Here is a 13,731-nt window from a genome sequence, read left to right on the forward strand (position 1 = left end):
ATGTTTTAAAATATAAATTTAGGGTAAAAGTTTCAAACTTACTCTATTAGTGGTGCTCCATATAGAACAAAAATTACATGAAAGGAGAAACAAGACATAAGAAAGTAGATACAGCATTTCAAAAATCTGGTTACCTAAAAGAGAAATGAATAACCTGAAGACTCAAGATAATGCCTAAAGGACAATAAATTCTTCCATTTTATCTACAAACACAACTTGTTCCCATAATATGTAAAACAGTTCAAATGTTCTTGGGTATACTCAAATCAGATCACATGTCCTGTACCCAGTCACATACACAGCCCTCGATACAGACTAAAAAAGCCTAAAAGGCAAATATCAAACCCCACCCATATTCCACCCGTCCGACCTACATGAGTGTAAAAGAGGTTCTGCTTCCATGATAACATACAGAGCTATGTCATTAATCAGTATTTATTAAATATTGATTGATATCAGAGCTAGTATACAAAAAATACAGTATTATGTGATGACAGAGGAAATATCTGCAGAAAATAACAATTTTTTTCATTTTAAAACAAAATTCCTGGGAAAATTGCACTAAAAAACCAAAATACTAAATAATTCTTGAAATCACACTCATATTACACGACCCATATGAAAAAAGACCTGAACATCTACAAAGAAACATGAGACCTTCTTGATTTGGAGCTTAAGAATATATAAACATAACACATACATTTAGCTTTTCCAATCATAGGCAGTAAATGACCTAACAGACCTTACAACACAGTAGAAAATAATCTTAAGTATGGACATTATTAGTAATAGCCAAGTGAATATCTACTGCAGTGAATATTCTGGAAAATTGATTCTAATATCTGAAAATTATTTAGTCAAGGAAGGCCATGTTGGAAACAAGCATTACCACAGGCTTATATTGCAGTTTCTGAAAAACCCATTAAGTGGCTTTCAAAAATGCAAAAATAAATAAAAATAAACTACAATGTCTTATTGAATAAGGTTTAAAGACACACTGTCACATGTATTTATTTTCAATGGTGACATAAAACAATGACTATACAGGCTCACAATATTATCATAAGCTCTGAAGAAGTCATAATTCCACAATTAATGCAAGGCAGGGATTAATCAAACATTATGGGCAGCCTTCCAGCAAGTAACAGGCTACCAATTTGGTGGGAAAAAATCAGGTTCCCTTTACTCACTGTAAATAACCTAATGAAGACTTGATGAATACTTTATTCTTCCATTAAAAGAAGTACTAGCTCCATCCAAAAACCAGTTATTGAGACATAAGCCTTACCTTGTGTGATAATGAACTTCTTTTAGAGGATGTATTTGGTTTCACCGCTAAATATAGTACTAGATTGACAGCAGTTACAAAACCAGAACAGATGCACAACCATGTCAAGTGTGTTTCCAATATTGAGAAGTTCTCCAAGAAGAGTGATGGAATGAAGACACTTAGGATAATCGAAAATATGCATAAAAGATGGGTATACAGTAGTCTTTTGATATCGGTGTCTTTCATGGTGTTTTCTCGGGTGGCTAGCTAACGAAAAACAAGAAAGGAAGAACATACGCAATAATGACTTTTTCCATTGTCTTAAATGTTTCAACCCCTAAAAATAAGTCATAAAGTCAATTTGCTATGAGCAATGTATTTGTTTCAAAACACAGAAGATGCAGATGTGTAGATGCACATATAGACTTTTTATTCTACCTTTGATTTTCTTAATATGGTACAAACATCTCTTAGAGTCTTAAAAAAACAAATTTACTAATTTCTTAAATATTGTGACTGGTTTCTGCAAAAGGGTCATGTCCTAGGACCAATAAAACAATTCATTTAAACTTTTTTGGCCAATATCACAGAGATGAAATCAACTGTGTGGATTAAATTATCTACTGCCTGTTGGAATTATAACCAAAGTTTATTTATGAGGTTTCCAGAATGCATAAGTTATAATTCCAACAACCCCAAATATATACTTAGGCTAAATTGCTGGGTTTTTTTTACTCTTGTCTAACATTACAGTAGTTCACATCTTCTAGCAAATGCCAAATGACACCAAGTGCACACTCGAATACTCAAATGGTGGCCAGTGGAATCAAGAGTTCAAAGAGCACCACACTAAACTAAGGGATCCTGATGCTTCAGAAATACCAAGATGACAACGTCTGTTACAGGTGTTAAATTCCAACCAAAAGTAGAGCACGAATGGAAGGAGGGAAAACAAATTACTCATCTCTAAAATACACGTATTTAAATTACCTGAGAGTTAATTGTACTGTTAAACAAGGACTTTATTAATTTAAAGTAACAGTCAATATGTTACACTATGCAGAATATTCCAGAAAATAGAAATATCTCAGAAAAAAAAACTACACATACACACACACACAGACACACACACACACACACACGTACAGCGCGCGCGGAGGGGCGCCCGCTAGTGCGAAAAGCAGAAGGGCGAACCTGGGCCTTATCCTAATAGCTCTCATTTAATTCACCCAGTGCTTTTCAAAGGCAGATATTTTACTGATAAGGAAACAAGGCAAACAGGTGAGGTGGTCTAAGGTCCCACGCGCTACAGCTATCTCTCTGGTATAAGGAAATACACTAGGCATGAAGAAGCAAACGGATGGCAAGAAGGGATAAAGGTAAACTTTCCCATAGATTCTCTTAAGCTGATTGAGGGAGGGCAAGGGGATCAGGAATCCATTCTCTCAACAGATAGCCCTTCAGCCATTTTTCTGAGCCACCCTCGGAATCGCAGCTGCCATCAGATGTGGATGTAATACAGTGAGCAGGTACCAAACTCAACCGTTTGCTGAGTGAATGAAGGAACCAGAGTAGGCAAAGTGGGAAACCAACTCTCCTGGGAAACCAGCACCGTGTTAGGCCCTGGCGTGCCCCCAGGGCGCCTGCAGGGGTGCCACGGGCATGACGCGGCCCACCTCGCCAGGCACCGCAGCGGAGAGAAGGCTCTTCAGAGCGGCCCCCAGAGGAGCCTTCACGGGCATCGCCGCACCTCCACCGGCAGCTCCACCCCAACCCTGGTCGCTGGGAATTCTGCCCGACCCTAGGCCGGCGCGAGCGTGGGCAGCGAGGAACCAGCTGAGAAGCAGGATCAAAGAGCTCGGGAGTTGGAGACAAAGAAAAACTGGGGGACAGAGGCAAAAACTCGGATCCGAAAGGGGGTCTGTCCATCAGGGCACGCCGGAAGAGTGGCGCTCGAGCTGACGGCGAGAGCGGGCGGGCCGGGGCGCCGAGGCTCAGGGCTGCTTCGGCAATTCGCGGGGGTGGCTTGCACCCCGGGAGGCGAGAGCGCCTGGGAAGTCCAGCGGGGCTTACCTAACTCTCCCGCCCGCGGAAGGGAAGCGGGGAACTACTACCTCCCACCATCAGGTACGACAGGAGGCCCAGGCCCACGCGCAGACGCAGGGTTGTGGGGCGGACACCCACGGCCGAACAGCCAGTCGCAGAAAGGGAGGGGCGGGCAAATGGGGCAGCCCCACCTAGCCGCTCGCGTTCATTCCTCCCGCGGCTTTCCAGGTTTGGGGTAGGCGGGAGCGGTGGGCTTAGAAGCCGGAAGTGGGTTGACGTAGCCCGGAAGGGGAATACTTCCCAGTTACAGTGTTGATGTTTTCAGGCTGCTGCTGCTCTTGCGGCTAGGGGAACTGTCGTGGGGAAGGATGGTGTGCGAAAAATGTGAGTTAAGGGGCTGCTTCTGCGGGAGGAGGAGGCTGGGATAATCTAACTGAGCTCTCCCGGGAACTTTGCCTTCTCTTTGTTTTTTTCGCCCACAGGTCTCTGATTCTAGCCGCTGTCTTTCTACCCTACCCTTTGACCGTTTTTGCACCTCCCCAACGACCATACAGTCCTATGTATTTTGTACTCAGAATGGTCTCAGTTCTGCACCTCCCTATTTCCATTGCCTTCCCCCAGCCCCAGATCTCATCGGCTCCCCTCCCATATAAAAATGTTCAGTTAAACCCCAGCGACACCTTTCCCTTTTGGCAATTCCTGTCCTTTCCTTTTTATTCGTGTAACAAGTATTGTATTCCTGCCAAATGTTAGACACTGGAACCAAAGACTTAGGACTTTGCCTTATTCATTCTCATTAGTCATTATGCCAGGATATGGCTTAGAGTAAACCCAGAGATGTTTGAATTGAACATCAACGTAAGTGCAAATTATTATTTCCCTAATTTAAATCCTTTAATAAACTCTCAGTGTGCAGAGAATAATTTGGGGATTCTATATTTGGAACCTGACGTTCAGTACCCTCCACACTAAGGCGCCAACTTATTTTTCCAGCTTCATTTTCACTGACCCTCATCCTCTTCACACTTTGACCAAACAAAATACTCTTTGTGCCCATGTGTACCCTAAGCTTTCTATGCCTTTCCTCAGAATGTGTCCGTTATCTAGTTCGCGTTCATCCTCTTTACTCCTTTTTGTTCACAGTCCTGTTGCCACATATTCAAATCCTCTCTCTTGCCTTCTCTCCAAACTTTCTTTTCTTGGATTTCCTTAGCCAGGGTTATTTTTTCCTGCCTGAAATTTCTCCTAGTACTTTAGTTCTCAATTATTATATCTTTTTTTTTTTAGCTTACATTTTGGTTGAATGGTTCTTTTTGGGGGGACGGTCTCTGATCCCTCTGAGAATCTGATGAAAACTGTAGCCTCTTGCCAGGAAAAAAAACTGAAAATATAAAAGGTTTGTGTACAACTCCACCTTGTTCACATATCTCTTAAGATCCACCTGGGGAACCCAGGTTACAGATTGCTGTTAAAGAAATTAGTATACTATAATCTCATTAAAATTTTGTCTGATTCATCACTTTTTCTCAGCACTTTGTATAGTTTATACATCATAGATGCTTAGTAAATATTTATGGAACAAATAGACTTATCGGATTTTTTAAAAGTATAAACAAGAGTGAAAGCTTATTATAAGCCATCTTATTATCCTGCGAATTTTACCGACGGTCAGTCATTCATTGCCCACAGTCAATATGAGTCTTAGTTGACTGGCTGCTTTCTCAGCATTAACAGGCTCCTATGGTAATAGCATTGACAGTCGATACCATTGTGAGCCTTAGGCACAATGTAATGCACTTATGAAATAGTAAATTTTAATTTTCCTTTTACTATCTTGTTCTAACAGGTGAAAAGAAACTTGGTACTGTTATCACTCCAGATACATGGAAAGATGGTGCTAGGAATACCACAGGTATTTCTTCTTTTAGAAAATAGGAATTTAACCAAATACTTACTGTGAATTATATTTTAGCTTTTACATTATTTGTACAATGAAATGTTGTATGTTCAAAGTATTTTATCTATTAAATATTAAAGAATACTGGGTCCCCAAGTGATTTAATATCTTCTATTTAGTTCTCAGTTACTTGTACGGGTTCCCAATATCAGGAGATAGCAAAATTATTAAATGATTGTCAAGTGGTGACAATATCACAGTATTTGATTATCACAGTATTTGATTTGATTCAGCTTATTTAGAGTCTGTTTTTAATTTCCCCACTCTTCTGAGGAGAAATTTTTTTAAATCTTCTGATTTTTATATTCTTGAATAAATAAATGCTTTAACCCATTTTACCTTCATTATCATTAAATCTTTATAATGAAGTATTTACCTTCATTATTATTAAATACATATAGTAAAGTATGTTTTCAAAGCGTAGACAAATAAACATTTTCATTATATTGAAGGTCTATGACACTGAAGTAGTGGCTTCTAGATTTTACACTGTATAGAGTAAATATAGACCCATTCCTAAAGTACTCCCTTGAGTCTGAGAAATAAAATGATGGTATTTTATACAAATTTTTACTGTTTCCCTAATAAATGTTTTCTTTTTAAGCAGCATCTTAATAGCCTATTAAATGAGGATTTAAAAATTAGATACAGGCTACTATTTTGGTAGAAAGTCAAAGAATGAACTTCTTAGTGTTTTATGTTAAATGTATAGAAATAACCCACTAAAATATCTTTTATTCTGATACAGAAAGTGGTGGGAGAAAGCTGAATGAAAATAAAGCTTTGACTTCAAAAAAAGCAAGGTGGGTAAGAGCATCCATAGACAGATCATATAAATTTCCTTTCTTTTAGTATTAAGTCTGCTGGAGTGAATTTGATGTGCATCATTCCATTTGCAATAAAACATAAAGGTAGGTGGTTCCTAGCACTCAGAACCAAGCTATCTGTTACAATCCTGCTGGTTTTACCTTATTCCTCCTTGGCTGTATCAATATATGAAGATATTAGTGTTATTCTCTTACAGTTTCACCAGAAAACATGACTTGTATTTTATCTCCTTCTTAATTATCCTATGAATCAGAGACAGCAGGGAAATGTGGAAAGATGGTAAGCTTTGGAGTGAAACCTGAATTTGAGTCTAGACCCACTGTCTAGCCTTATGACCTTAAGCAAGTTAAGCAAGTTTCTTGACCTTTCTAAACTTTACTTTTTCCTGAGAATTGGGGTAAAAATGTCTCCCATCTTAAAAACAAGTTTTTGATACCATACTTTATTAGATCCAGTCTTAAAAATTCTGCTGGGTATGGTGACTCACACTTGTAATCTCAGCACTTTGGGAAGCCAAGACAGAAAGATTACTTGAGCCCAGGAGTTTGAGACCAGCCTGGGCAACATGGTGAAACCCTGTCCTTACAAAAAATGGAAAAATCAGGTGGGTGTGGCAGCACGTGCCTGTAGTCCCAGCTACTCAGGAGGCTGACATGGGAGGATCACTTGAGCCCAGGGAGGTCGAGGCTGCACTGAGCCAGGATCGCACTACTGATCTCCAGCCTGGATGACAGAGCAAGACTCTTTCAGAAAAAAATTCCGTGAACCCTTTCATCTGCCATCTGATTTCTTTGCTCCCCTTCACATCAGAGGTTTTCCAAAGTCTTATCTAGACACTTTCTCAGTGTCCTTAAGTTCCTTTCCCTCTTTTAGCCCCTCCAGTTGTATGTTATTCCCACAAAAGCCCTGAAACTGTTCTTGTTGAGATCACAAGCGACCTTTAAAACTGATTCTGTTCTTATTTAGCCTCTTCATAATTCTCTCGTGTTTTTCTCTTGGCTCCTGGGACACCACACTCTCCTGGTTTTCCTCCCAACTCACTGGCTATTCCTTCTCAATTGAGTACTTCAGGACTCAGTCCTAGGCTTTAAAAATTATTATAAATGCATAAACTCTCCTAAAGTGACTTTAATCTACTGGCTTTAAATTCAAGCTATATGTTTATACACACACACACACACACAATATTATTATATATATAAAATAGGTCCCGAATTTATACCTCTGGCCTGAGTTCTCTGAGCTCCAAACATGTATCTAGCAGCTTATCTGACATACCTCATTTATTGTCTTAACAGGCCACTTCTTTTTCCTTCCATCTTCTCATCATAGTAGCACCACTGTCTAATCCAGTTGTTCAAGCCTAAAAGCTACAATTCTTCACTGAGTCCTCCCTTTCCCCTACTTCCCCTATCCATCAACAAGTTCTTTGGATCTACCTCCAAAATGTAAAATATAACCTGAAACCACCTGCTTCTGTCCATCTTGCTGCTATTATCCTGTTCCAAACCACTGTTATTTCTTACTTGGAACTGTAATAACCATTGAACTATCTTCCTGCTTCTCTAGTTTCCCTCAGTTGTCTCATAGTAACAAGAGCGATCCTTTACAAAGTTCCTTTGCTTAAAACCCGCCACTGGTTTTCTTTTTCACATAGCATAAAATCTAAACCCCCTACCATATTCTTACAAGGTCCTCCTTGATAGAACCCCTCACACCTCTCTGGCTTCGTATTGTACTACACTGATCCTCACTCATCATACGCCATCCTCATTAGTTCCACCAAAGCCACTCCCATCCAAAGAGATTTCTACTTGCTGCTGTCCCCTAGGAGTCTTCTGTTAGAGCTTATGTGTCTGGCTCCTTCTTGTTGTTTGGGTCTCAGCTGATGGGTCACTTCCTCAGAGAAGGTTCCCTAATCAGAATGTAAACTAATCTCTTCTTTCCTTTTCCTCATCTCTGCCTTAGTATCCTGTTAGAATTTTCTCTATAATGCTACTATTTGACAAGCTTGCTTGTTTTATTAGATTCTCTGTTTCCTTACTTACTGTTTACCTCTTCTCACTAGAATATCATCTGATGAGGGCAAGGGCTTTGCCTATCATGTTCATCTTTGGTATTTAGAACAGTACTTGGTACTTGATAAGCACTCAGTAAATATTTGCTGAATGAATAAATACCTGTTTTATGATGTCATCCTGAGGATTAGAAATAGCAACAATAAAGCCTTAACTACATACAGTGCGTGGCACATAATGGGATCTTTAATGCAGAGTCACACTGTATGTTGTTGACTGACTTATTGATGTCTTTGAGGACCATTCAGATATTATTGACTGAGCTATTATTTGTACAGATTTTATGGTTTTATATACTTCCAGTTCCTTTATGCTCTCAAACTTACTCTGATGTCATTAAAAAGTAGCTGTTACTCTTGGGTACTGTCTCACTTTGGAAAATGTACTACAGTATTGCTTTGAATCTATGGTACTGTTATTTATAAGATGCATTGTTACTTTAAGAAAAAACTCTGCCAGTTTTAAGATTTCCAAGGTTAAAATGTGTGTTTTTAAATAATAAAATATGGTTTTAAGAAAAAATAGCCTCTAGAAATACGTGTCCAAGCAAATTGAACTTATTGAAGGGAAGAAGAGTACCTATCTTCGTTTGTGGGGAATAAAGTGATATTCTCAGCCGGGCACGATGGCTCACACCCTGTAATCCCAGCACTTTGGGAGGCCAACGCAGGCGGATCACCTGAGGTCGAGAGTTTGAGACCAGCCTGACCAACATGGAGAAACCCCGTCTCTACTAAAAATACAAAATTAGCTGGGCGTGTTGGTGCATGCCTGTAATCCCAGCTACTCGGGAGGCCGAGACAGGAGAATCGCTTGAACCCGGGAGGCAGAGGTTGCGGTGAGCCAAGATCACGCCATTGCCCTGCAGCCTGGGCTATAGAGTGAGATTCCGTCTCAAAAAAAAAAAGAAGTGATATTCTCTGTGGTTTGGAAAAATCTTTGTAAATGGGCTGTTATGCTATACCCAACAGGAGACACTAGGTCTAGGACAGTGTTTCGTATCTGGTATATGAGGATCATTACAAAAACTCATTTTGTAGTTAGGGAAGCACATTTAAAGCAGAGTATTATTGCCATTTTAGGGGGAAGTATTTCTTTTTTTCACTCCAGTCACTGTAAGATGGCATTTTTATATAGTAGAAGCCCTTTTATCTAAAAGGATTGAGTCAGTTAATTAAAAATGTCAGCTAATGTAAGCAGTCATTAAAAGATACACATACCTTATTTTAAATTAAAGCACATAACTGTAGATGTATTAATCATATGGTATTGAAACAAAGCCTTTTGAGCATAAATCAACTGATAAGTGCTCTACATGATTGTCATCACAAAAATCACAATCAGAATATGTTCAGTATCTTTAAAGTGGAGCAAAAATTGATGCGTGAGGTGTGGAGTTCCTTTCCTAGTGATTTTCCCCCAGTTGTCAACAGTTGTCTTACCCATACCTAATTCAATAGCAATTCCGATTATTCCTAGTCGTCCTGAAGTAGTCACTTAGGTTTTATGGAATCAGTCACTCTTTTTGCACCGACATTTCATCAGTTTCCATAATATTTTTGTCACACAAATAGAATGACAGATACAATTGATACGAACACGTCAAGAATAAATTCTGTACAACTGACTATAAGTATATATCTCACATGGACAGAGCAGAGCAGAGATGTACAGGCATATCAGACAGTAGCCATCTGGAATAGGCTAAACCCATCAATTGTAGAGGTTGATGGAGGGATGAAGAGCATGGATTAATCCTGTGTGTTGCGCAAGTGGGGTTATTTAAGAGTGTGTTTCTAGTGTAATATACAATTTTCTCTCATTAAAAAAAATTTCTAGATTTGATCCATATGGAAAGAATAAGTTCTCCACTTGCAGAATTTGTAAAAGTTCTGTGCACCAACCAGGTTCTCATTACTGCCAGGGCTGTGCCTACAAAAAAGGTAAGTTTATTTTAATACCATTTTTCTATTCATAAAACCTACTTCATTTGCTGCTAATTTGGTTAACAGAAACGATGTAGCCTGTCATAAATTCTGTTAACCAAACACTCTTTATCCTAAGGCAAAATGGAACCTAAAACCTGTTTATAATTAAAAGTATATATATATATGTTTTTTTTTCTTTTCTTTTCTGATGCTGTTAAATTATATTTTAAGCTTCAGGATTGACTTAAACCAAACAGTTGGTATTATGATTTGATTGATCACGTATCTTCTTTTGTTTCAGGCATCTGTGCGATGTGTGGAAAAAAGGTTTTGGATACCAAAAACTACAAGCAAACATCTGTCTAGATGTATTGATGGAATTTCTGACTTTCTAAATGATTTTACTTTCTGCCTTGAATTTTCAAGGCATAGATGTCAACTTACAGAATAACGTGTTTTAAGACAATTACGTTTAAACCAGAGAATTTGATTGTTATTCATTTTGCTCTCATGCTCTAAACAGCAACAGTGTAACTAGTCTTTTGCCGTAAATGGTTTTTTCCTTATGAGCATTTTATTGAACTAAGTGGCAAATTCCATGAAAAATTTCTCAGTTCTGTATGCACTTTTAACATTATTCATGTAATTCTCCCCCCCCCCCACACACTTTATTTATAGATACTGCAAAAGTGAGAAGGAGGTAATAGATATTTTGCTCTGAATTTGGCATCCAGAGTTAACAGTTCTCCCCTAACTCCCTTACTCATGTCATAGTTATTAGGATCAGCAGCCTCTTAACTAATTGCAGTTTCTTAGGATGTATAAATGTTTCAAGCCATTATTGCTGAATGGTTCTTTAGTTATTAACCTAGACCCAAATCAAAGACCAGTTTTTATTTGTTCTTGCCGCCAAAGTGCCAGTTCCTTTAATATGTGACCAGGAACACAAGGAATATCCATATGTCCAAATAAACACACTGAATTTTAGAAAAACTTACTACTTTGAATTCAAATTGTCATGAAAACCAGAACAGTGTTTGTCCATGTTGCATGTAATGAACATAAATCCCTGCTCTTTGAGAAAAGCTCTTTGAAGCAAAAACCAAACTTACTTTTTTTTACCTCCTGTCTCGCTCCCTAAAAGAAAGAAATAAAGCAAACATCTTGACTCTCCCTTTTTAAAATTTGTCTGTTTGTTTGTTTGATACAGGATCTCACTCTGTTGACCAGGCTGGAGTGCAGAAGTATCATCAAGCTCTCTGCAGCCTCCATCTGCTGGGCTCAAGTAATCCTTCCACCTTACCCTCCTAAGTAGCTGGGGCCTACAGGTGTGTGCCACTGTGCTCAGCTAGTTTTTATTTTTAGTAGAGACAAGGACTTGCTATGTTGCCCAAGCTGTTCTCGAACTGATCTCAAGCAATCCTCTGGCCTCAGCCTTCCAAAGTGCTGGGATACAGGTGTGAGCCACAGCACTCGACCTCTCGCTCTCTTTTTTTTTTTTTGATACTACAGGTTTCAAATGAGTACTTTTCTTATGTTGCCTTCAGAGGTTCAGGACTTCTGCTTTTAAAATCTGCAGGCTACCGTGGGAGACCAAAAAAGCATTCCCCATTTCCAACTGCAGTATGTATAAATACGTATCACTATAAAATGTGTAGAATAGATAGTGTGATAAGATATATGAATGGCATTTGTGTTGGTCATAAAATTTTGATGAAAAGCATTTAAAGTTCTAACTTTATAAGGCTTTTCAAAATGTGTTTTTCTGAGATACTTCGTTATTTATTCATATCCACAAAAATGACAAGGATAATGCAAAATATAATAAATAATTTCTCTGAGAGCAGGAAGTATCCTCTCATGCTGAATCAGTTTGAGGTTTTTAATTAAAATTATAACACAGGGAACTCATAACAGGATCTGGTCAGAGAGTGTCCTAGAGCCCTTAAAGATGGGATTTGTTGACTTGGAGGACAATACATTTCTCAGGGATCAACTGGAATCTGGACTTGCGTAACTCACATTTCATTTTTTTTTAAATAATTTCAGTTTTTATTTTAGATGTAGGGAGTACATGTGCAGGTTAGTTATATGGGTATATTTTGTGATGCTGAGGTTTGGCATACAAATGATCCCGTCACCCAGGTAGTGAGCATAGTAGTGTCCAACAGTTGGTTTTTCACCCCTTCCCTCCCCTCTTCCCTCCGGTAGTCCCCAGTGTCTGTTCTCATCTTTATGTCCATGTGTACCCATTGCTTAGTTCCCACTGATAAGTGAGAACATGCGGTCTTTGGTTTTCTATTCCTGTGTTTATTCACTTATGATAATGACTTCCAGCTGCATCCATGTTACTGCAAAAGACATGATTTTCATTCATTTTTATGGCTGCATAGTATTCTATGGTCTATATGTACCAGACTTTCTCTATCCAGTCCGCTATTGATGGGCATCTAGGTTGATTCTGTGTCTTTGCTGTTGTGAATAGTGCTGTGATGAAAATGTAAGTGTATGTCTTTTTGGTAGAACATTTTCATTTGGATGTATACCCAGTCATGGGATTGCTGGTTCGAATGGTAGTTCTGACTTCTTTGAGAAATCTCCAAACTGCTTTCACAGTGACTGAACTAATTTGCATTTCCATCAGTGTAGGCGCATTCTACATTGCACTGGCTTCTACAGTGTAGAAGCATTCCCCTTTTCCCACAGCCTCACCAGCATCTGTTATTTTTTTGACTTTTTGATAATAGCCATTCTGACTGGTGCGAGATGGTAAGTCATTGTGGTTTTGATTTGCATTTATCTAATTAATAATGTTGAGCATTTTTTCATGTTTGTTAACTACTTGTATGTCGTCTTTTGAAAAGTGTCTGTTCATGTCTTTTGGCATTTTTTAATGGTTTTTTGTTTGTGTGTGTGTATTTTTGTTTTTGTTTTTGTTTTGAGATGGAGTTTTGCTGTTGTCACCCAGGCTAGAGTGCAATGGCACCATCCCATCTCACTGCAGCCTCCGCTTTCCAGGTTCAAGCGATTCTCCTGCCCCAGCCTTCTGAGTAGCTGGGATTACAGGTGCCTGCCACCGTGTGCAGCTAATTTTTGTACTTTTAGTAGAGACAAGGTTTCACCATGTTGGCCAGACTGGTCTGGAATTCCTGACCTTAGGTGATCCACCCATCTCAGCCTCCCAAAGTGCTGGGATTACAGGAGTGAGCCACCGCGCCCGGCCACGAGTTACTTGGTTTTTGTTTTCTGAATTGTTTTAGTTCCTTACAGATTGTGAACATTAGACCTTTTTCAGATGCATAGTTTGTGAATATTTTCTCCCATTCTGTAGGTTGTCTGTTTACTGTATTGATAGTTCCTTTTGTGCTGCAGAAGCTCTTTAGTTTAATTAGGTTCCACTTGTCAATTTTTGTTTTTGTTGCAATTGTTTTTGAGGACTTAGCCATAGGTCTTTCCCATAGCTGATGTCTAGATGTTATTTCGTATTTTTTCTTCTAGGACTCTTATAGCTTGAAGACTTACATTTAAATCTTTTATTTTTATTTTATTTTTTTAGACAGAGTCTCCCTCTGTTGCCCAGGCTGGAGTACACTAGTGCAATCTTGGCTCACCACAACCTCCATC

General features: G+C 38.9%; 2 protein-coding genes across 6 annotated transcripts in view; one reads left to right on the forward strand and one right to left on the reverse strand.

The window, feature by feature from the left end:
- Nucleotides 1–3,493, reverse strand: part of PIGF (phosphatidylinositol glycan anchor biosynthesis, class F) — a 34,580-nt gene extending 31,087 nt beyond the window's left edge. For 2 of the 4 annotated variants that reach the window (XM_011965754.1, XM_011965756.1), the window contains exons 1-3: nucleotides 3,344–3,493; nucleotides 1,289–1,537; nucleotides 43–134 (exon numbers count right to left, since the gene is read on the reverse strand). In XM_011965754.1, the coding sequence (XP_011821144.1) occupies nucleotides 43–134; nucleotides 1,289–1,516 (320 nt within the window). In that variant the 5' untranslated portion in view covers nucleotides 1,517–1,537; nucleotides 3,344–3,493. Of the gene's footprint in view, nucleotides 1–42; nucleotides 135–1,288; nucleotides 1,538–2,958 lie in introns of all 4 variants that reach the window. The other 2 variants (XM_011965755.1, XM_011965752.1) reach the window with 2 other exon arrangements.
- On the forward strand, nucleotides 3,134–11,953 carry CRIPT (cysteine-rich PDZ-binding protein). Of its 2 annotated transcripts, XM_011965751.1 has the most exons (6): nucleotides 3,134–3,397; nucleotides 3,642–3,700; nucleotides 5,163–5,228; nucleotides 6,022–6,076; nucleotides 10,019–10,122; nucleotides 10,409–11,271. In XM_011965751.1, the coding sequence occupies exons 2-6, from the start codon at nucleotides 3,685–3,687 to the stop codon at nucleotides 10,471–10,473; spliced, it is 306 nt and encodes a 101-aa protein (XP_011821141.1). In that variant the 5' UTR covers nucleotides 3,134–3,397; nucleotides 3,642–3,684; the 3' UTR covers nucleotides 10,474–11,271. The 2 variants fall into 2 exon arrangements, with proteins under 2 accessions (XP_011821141.1, XP_011821140.1); XM_011965750.1 differs by lacking the exon at nucleotides 3,134–3,397 and having other exon boundaries at nucleotides 3,566–3,700; nucleotides 10,409–11,953.
- Nucleotides 11,954–13,731: the final 1,778 nt, after the last annotated feature.

This window comes from Mandrillus leucophaeus, unplaced genomic scaffold, assembly GCF_000951045.1.
Source record: "Mandrillus leucophaeus isolate KB7577 unplaced genomic scaffold, Mleu.le_1.0 Scaffold736, whole genome shotgun sequence".
NCBI lineage: Eukaryota > Metazoa > Chordata > Mammalia > Primates > Cercopithecidae > Mandrillus > Mandrillus leucophaeus.

Coding starts and splice junctions, on each gene's coding strand:
- CRIPT (XM_011965751.1), top strand. Junction 5,229..6,021: donor TGGTGCTAGGAATACCACAG/GTATTTCTTCTT, acceptor ATTCTGATACAG/AAAGTGGTGGGAGAAAGCTG. Junction 6,077..10,018: donor TTGACTTCAAAAAAAGCAAG/GTGGGTAAGAGC, acceptor AAAAATTTCTAG/ATTTGATCCATATGGAAAGA.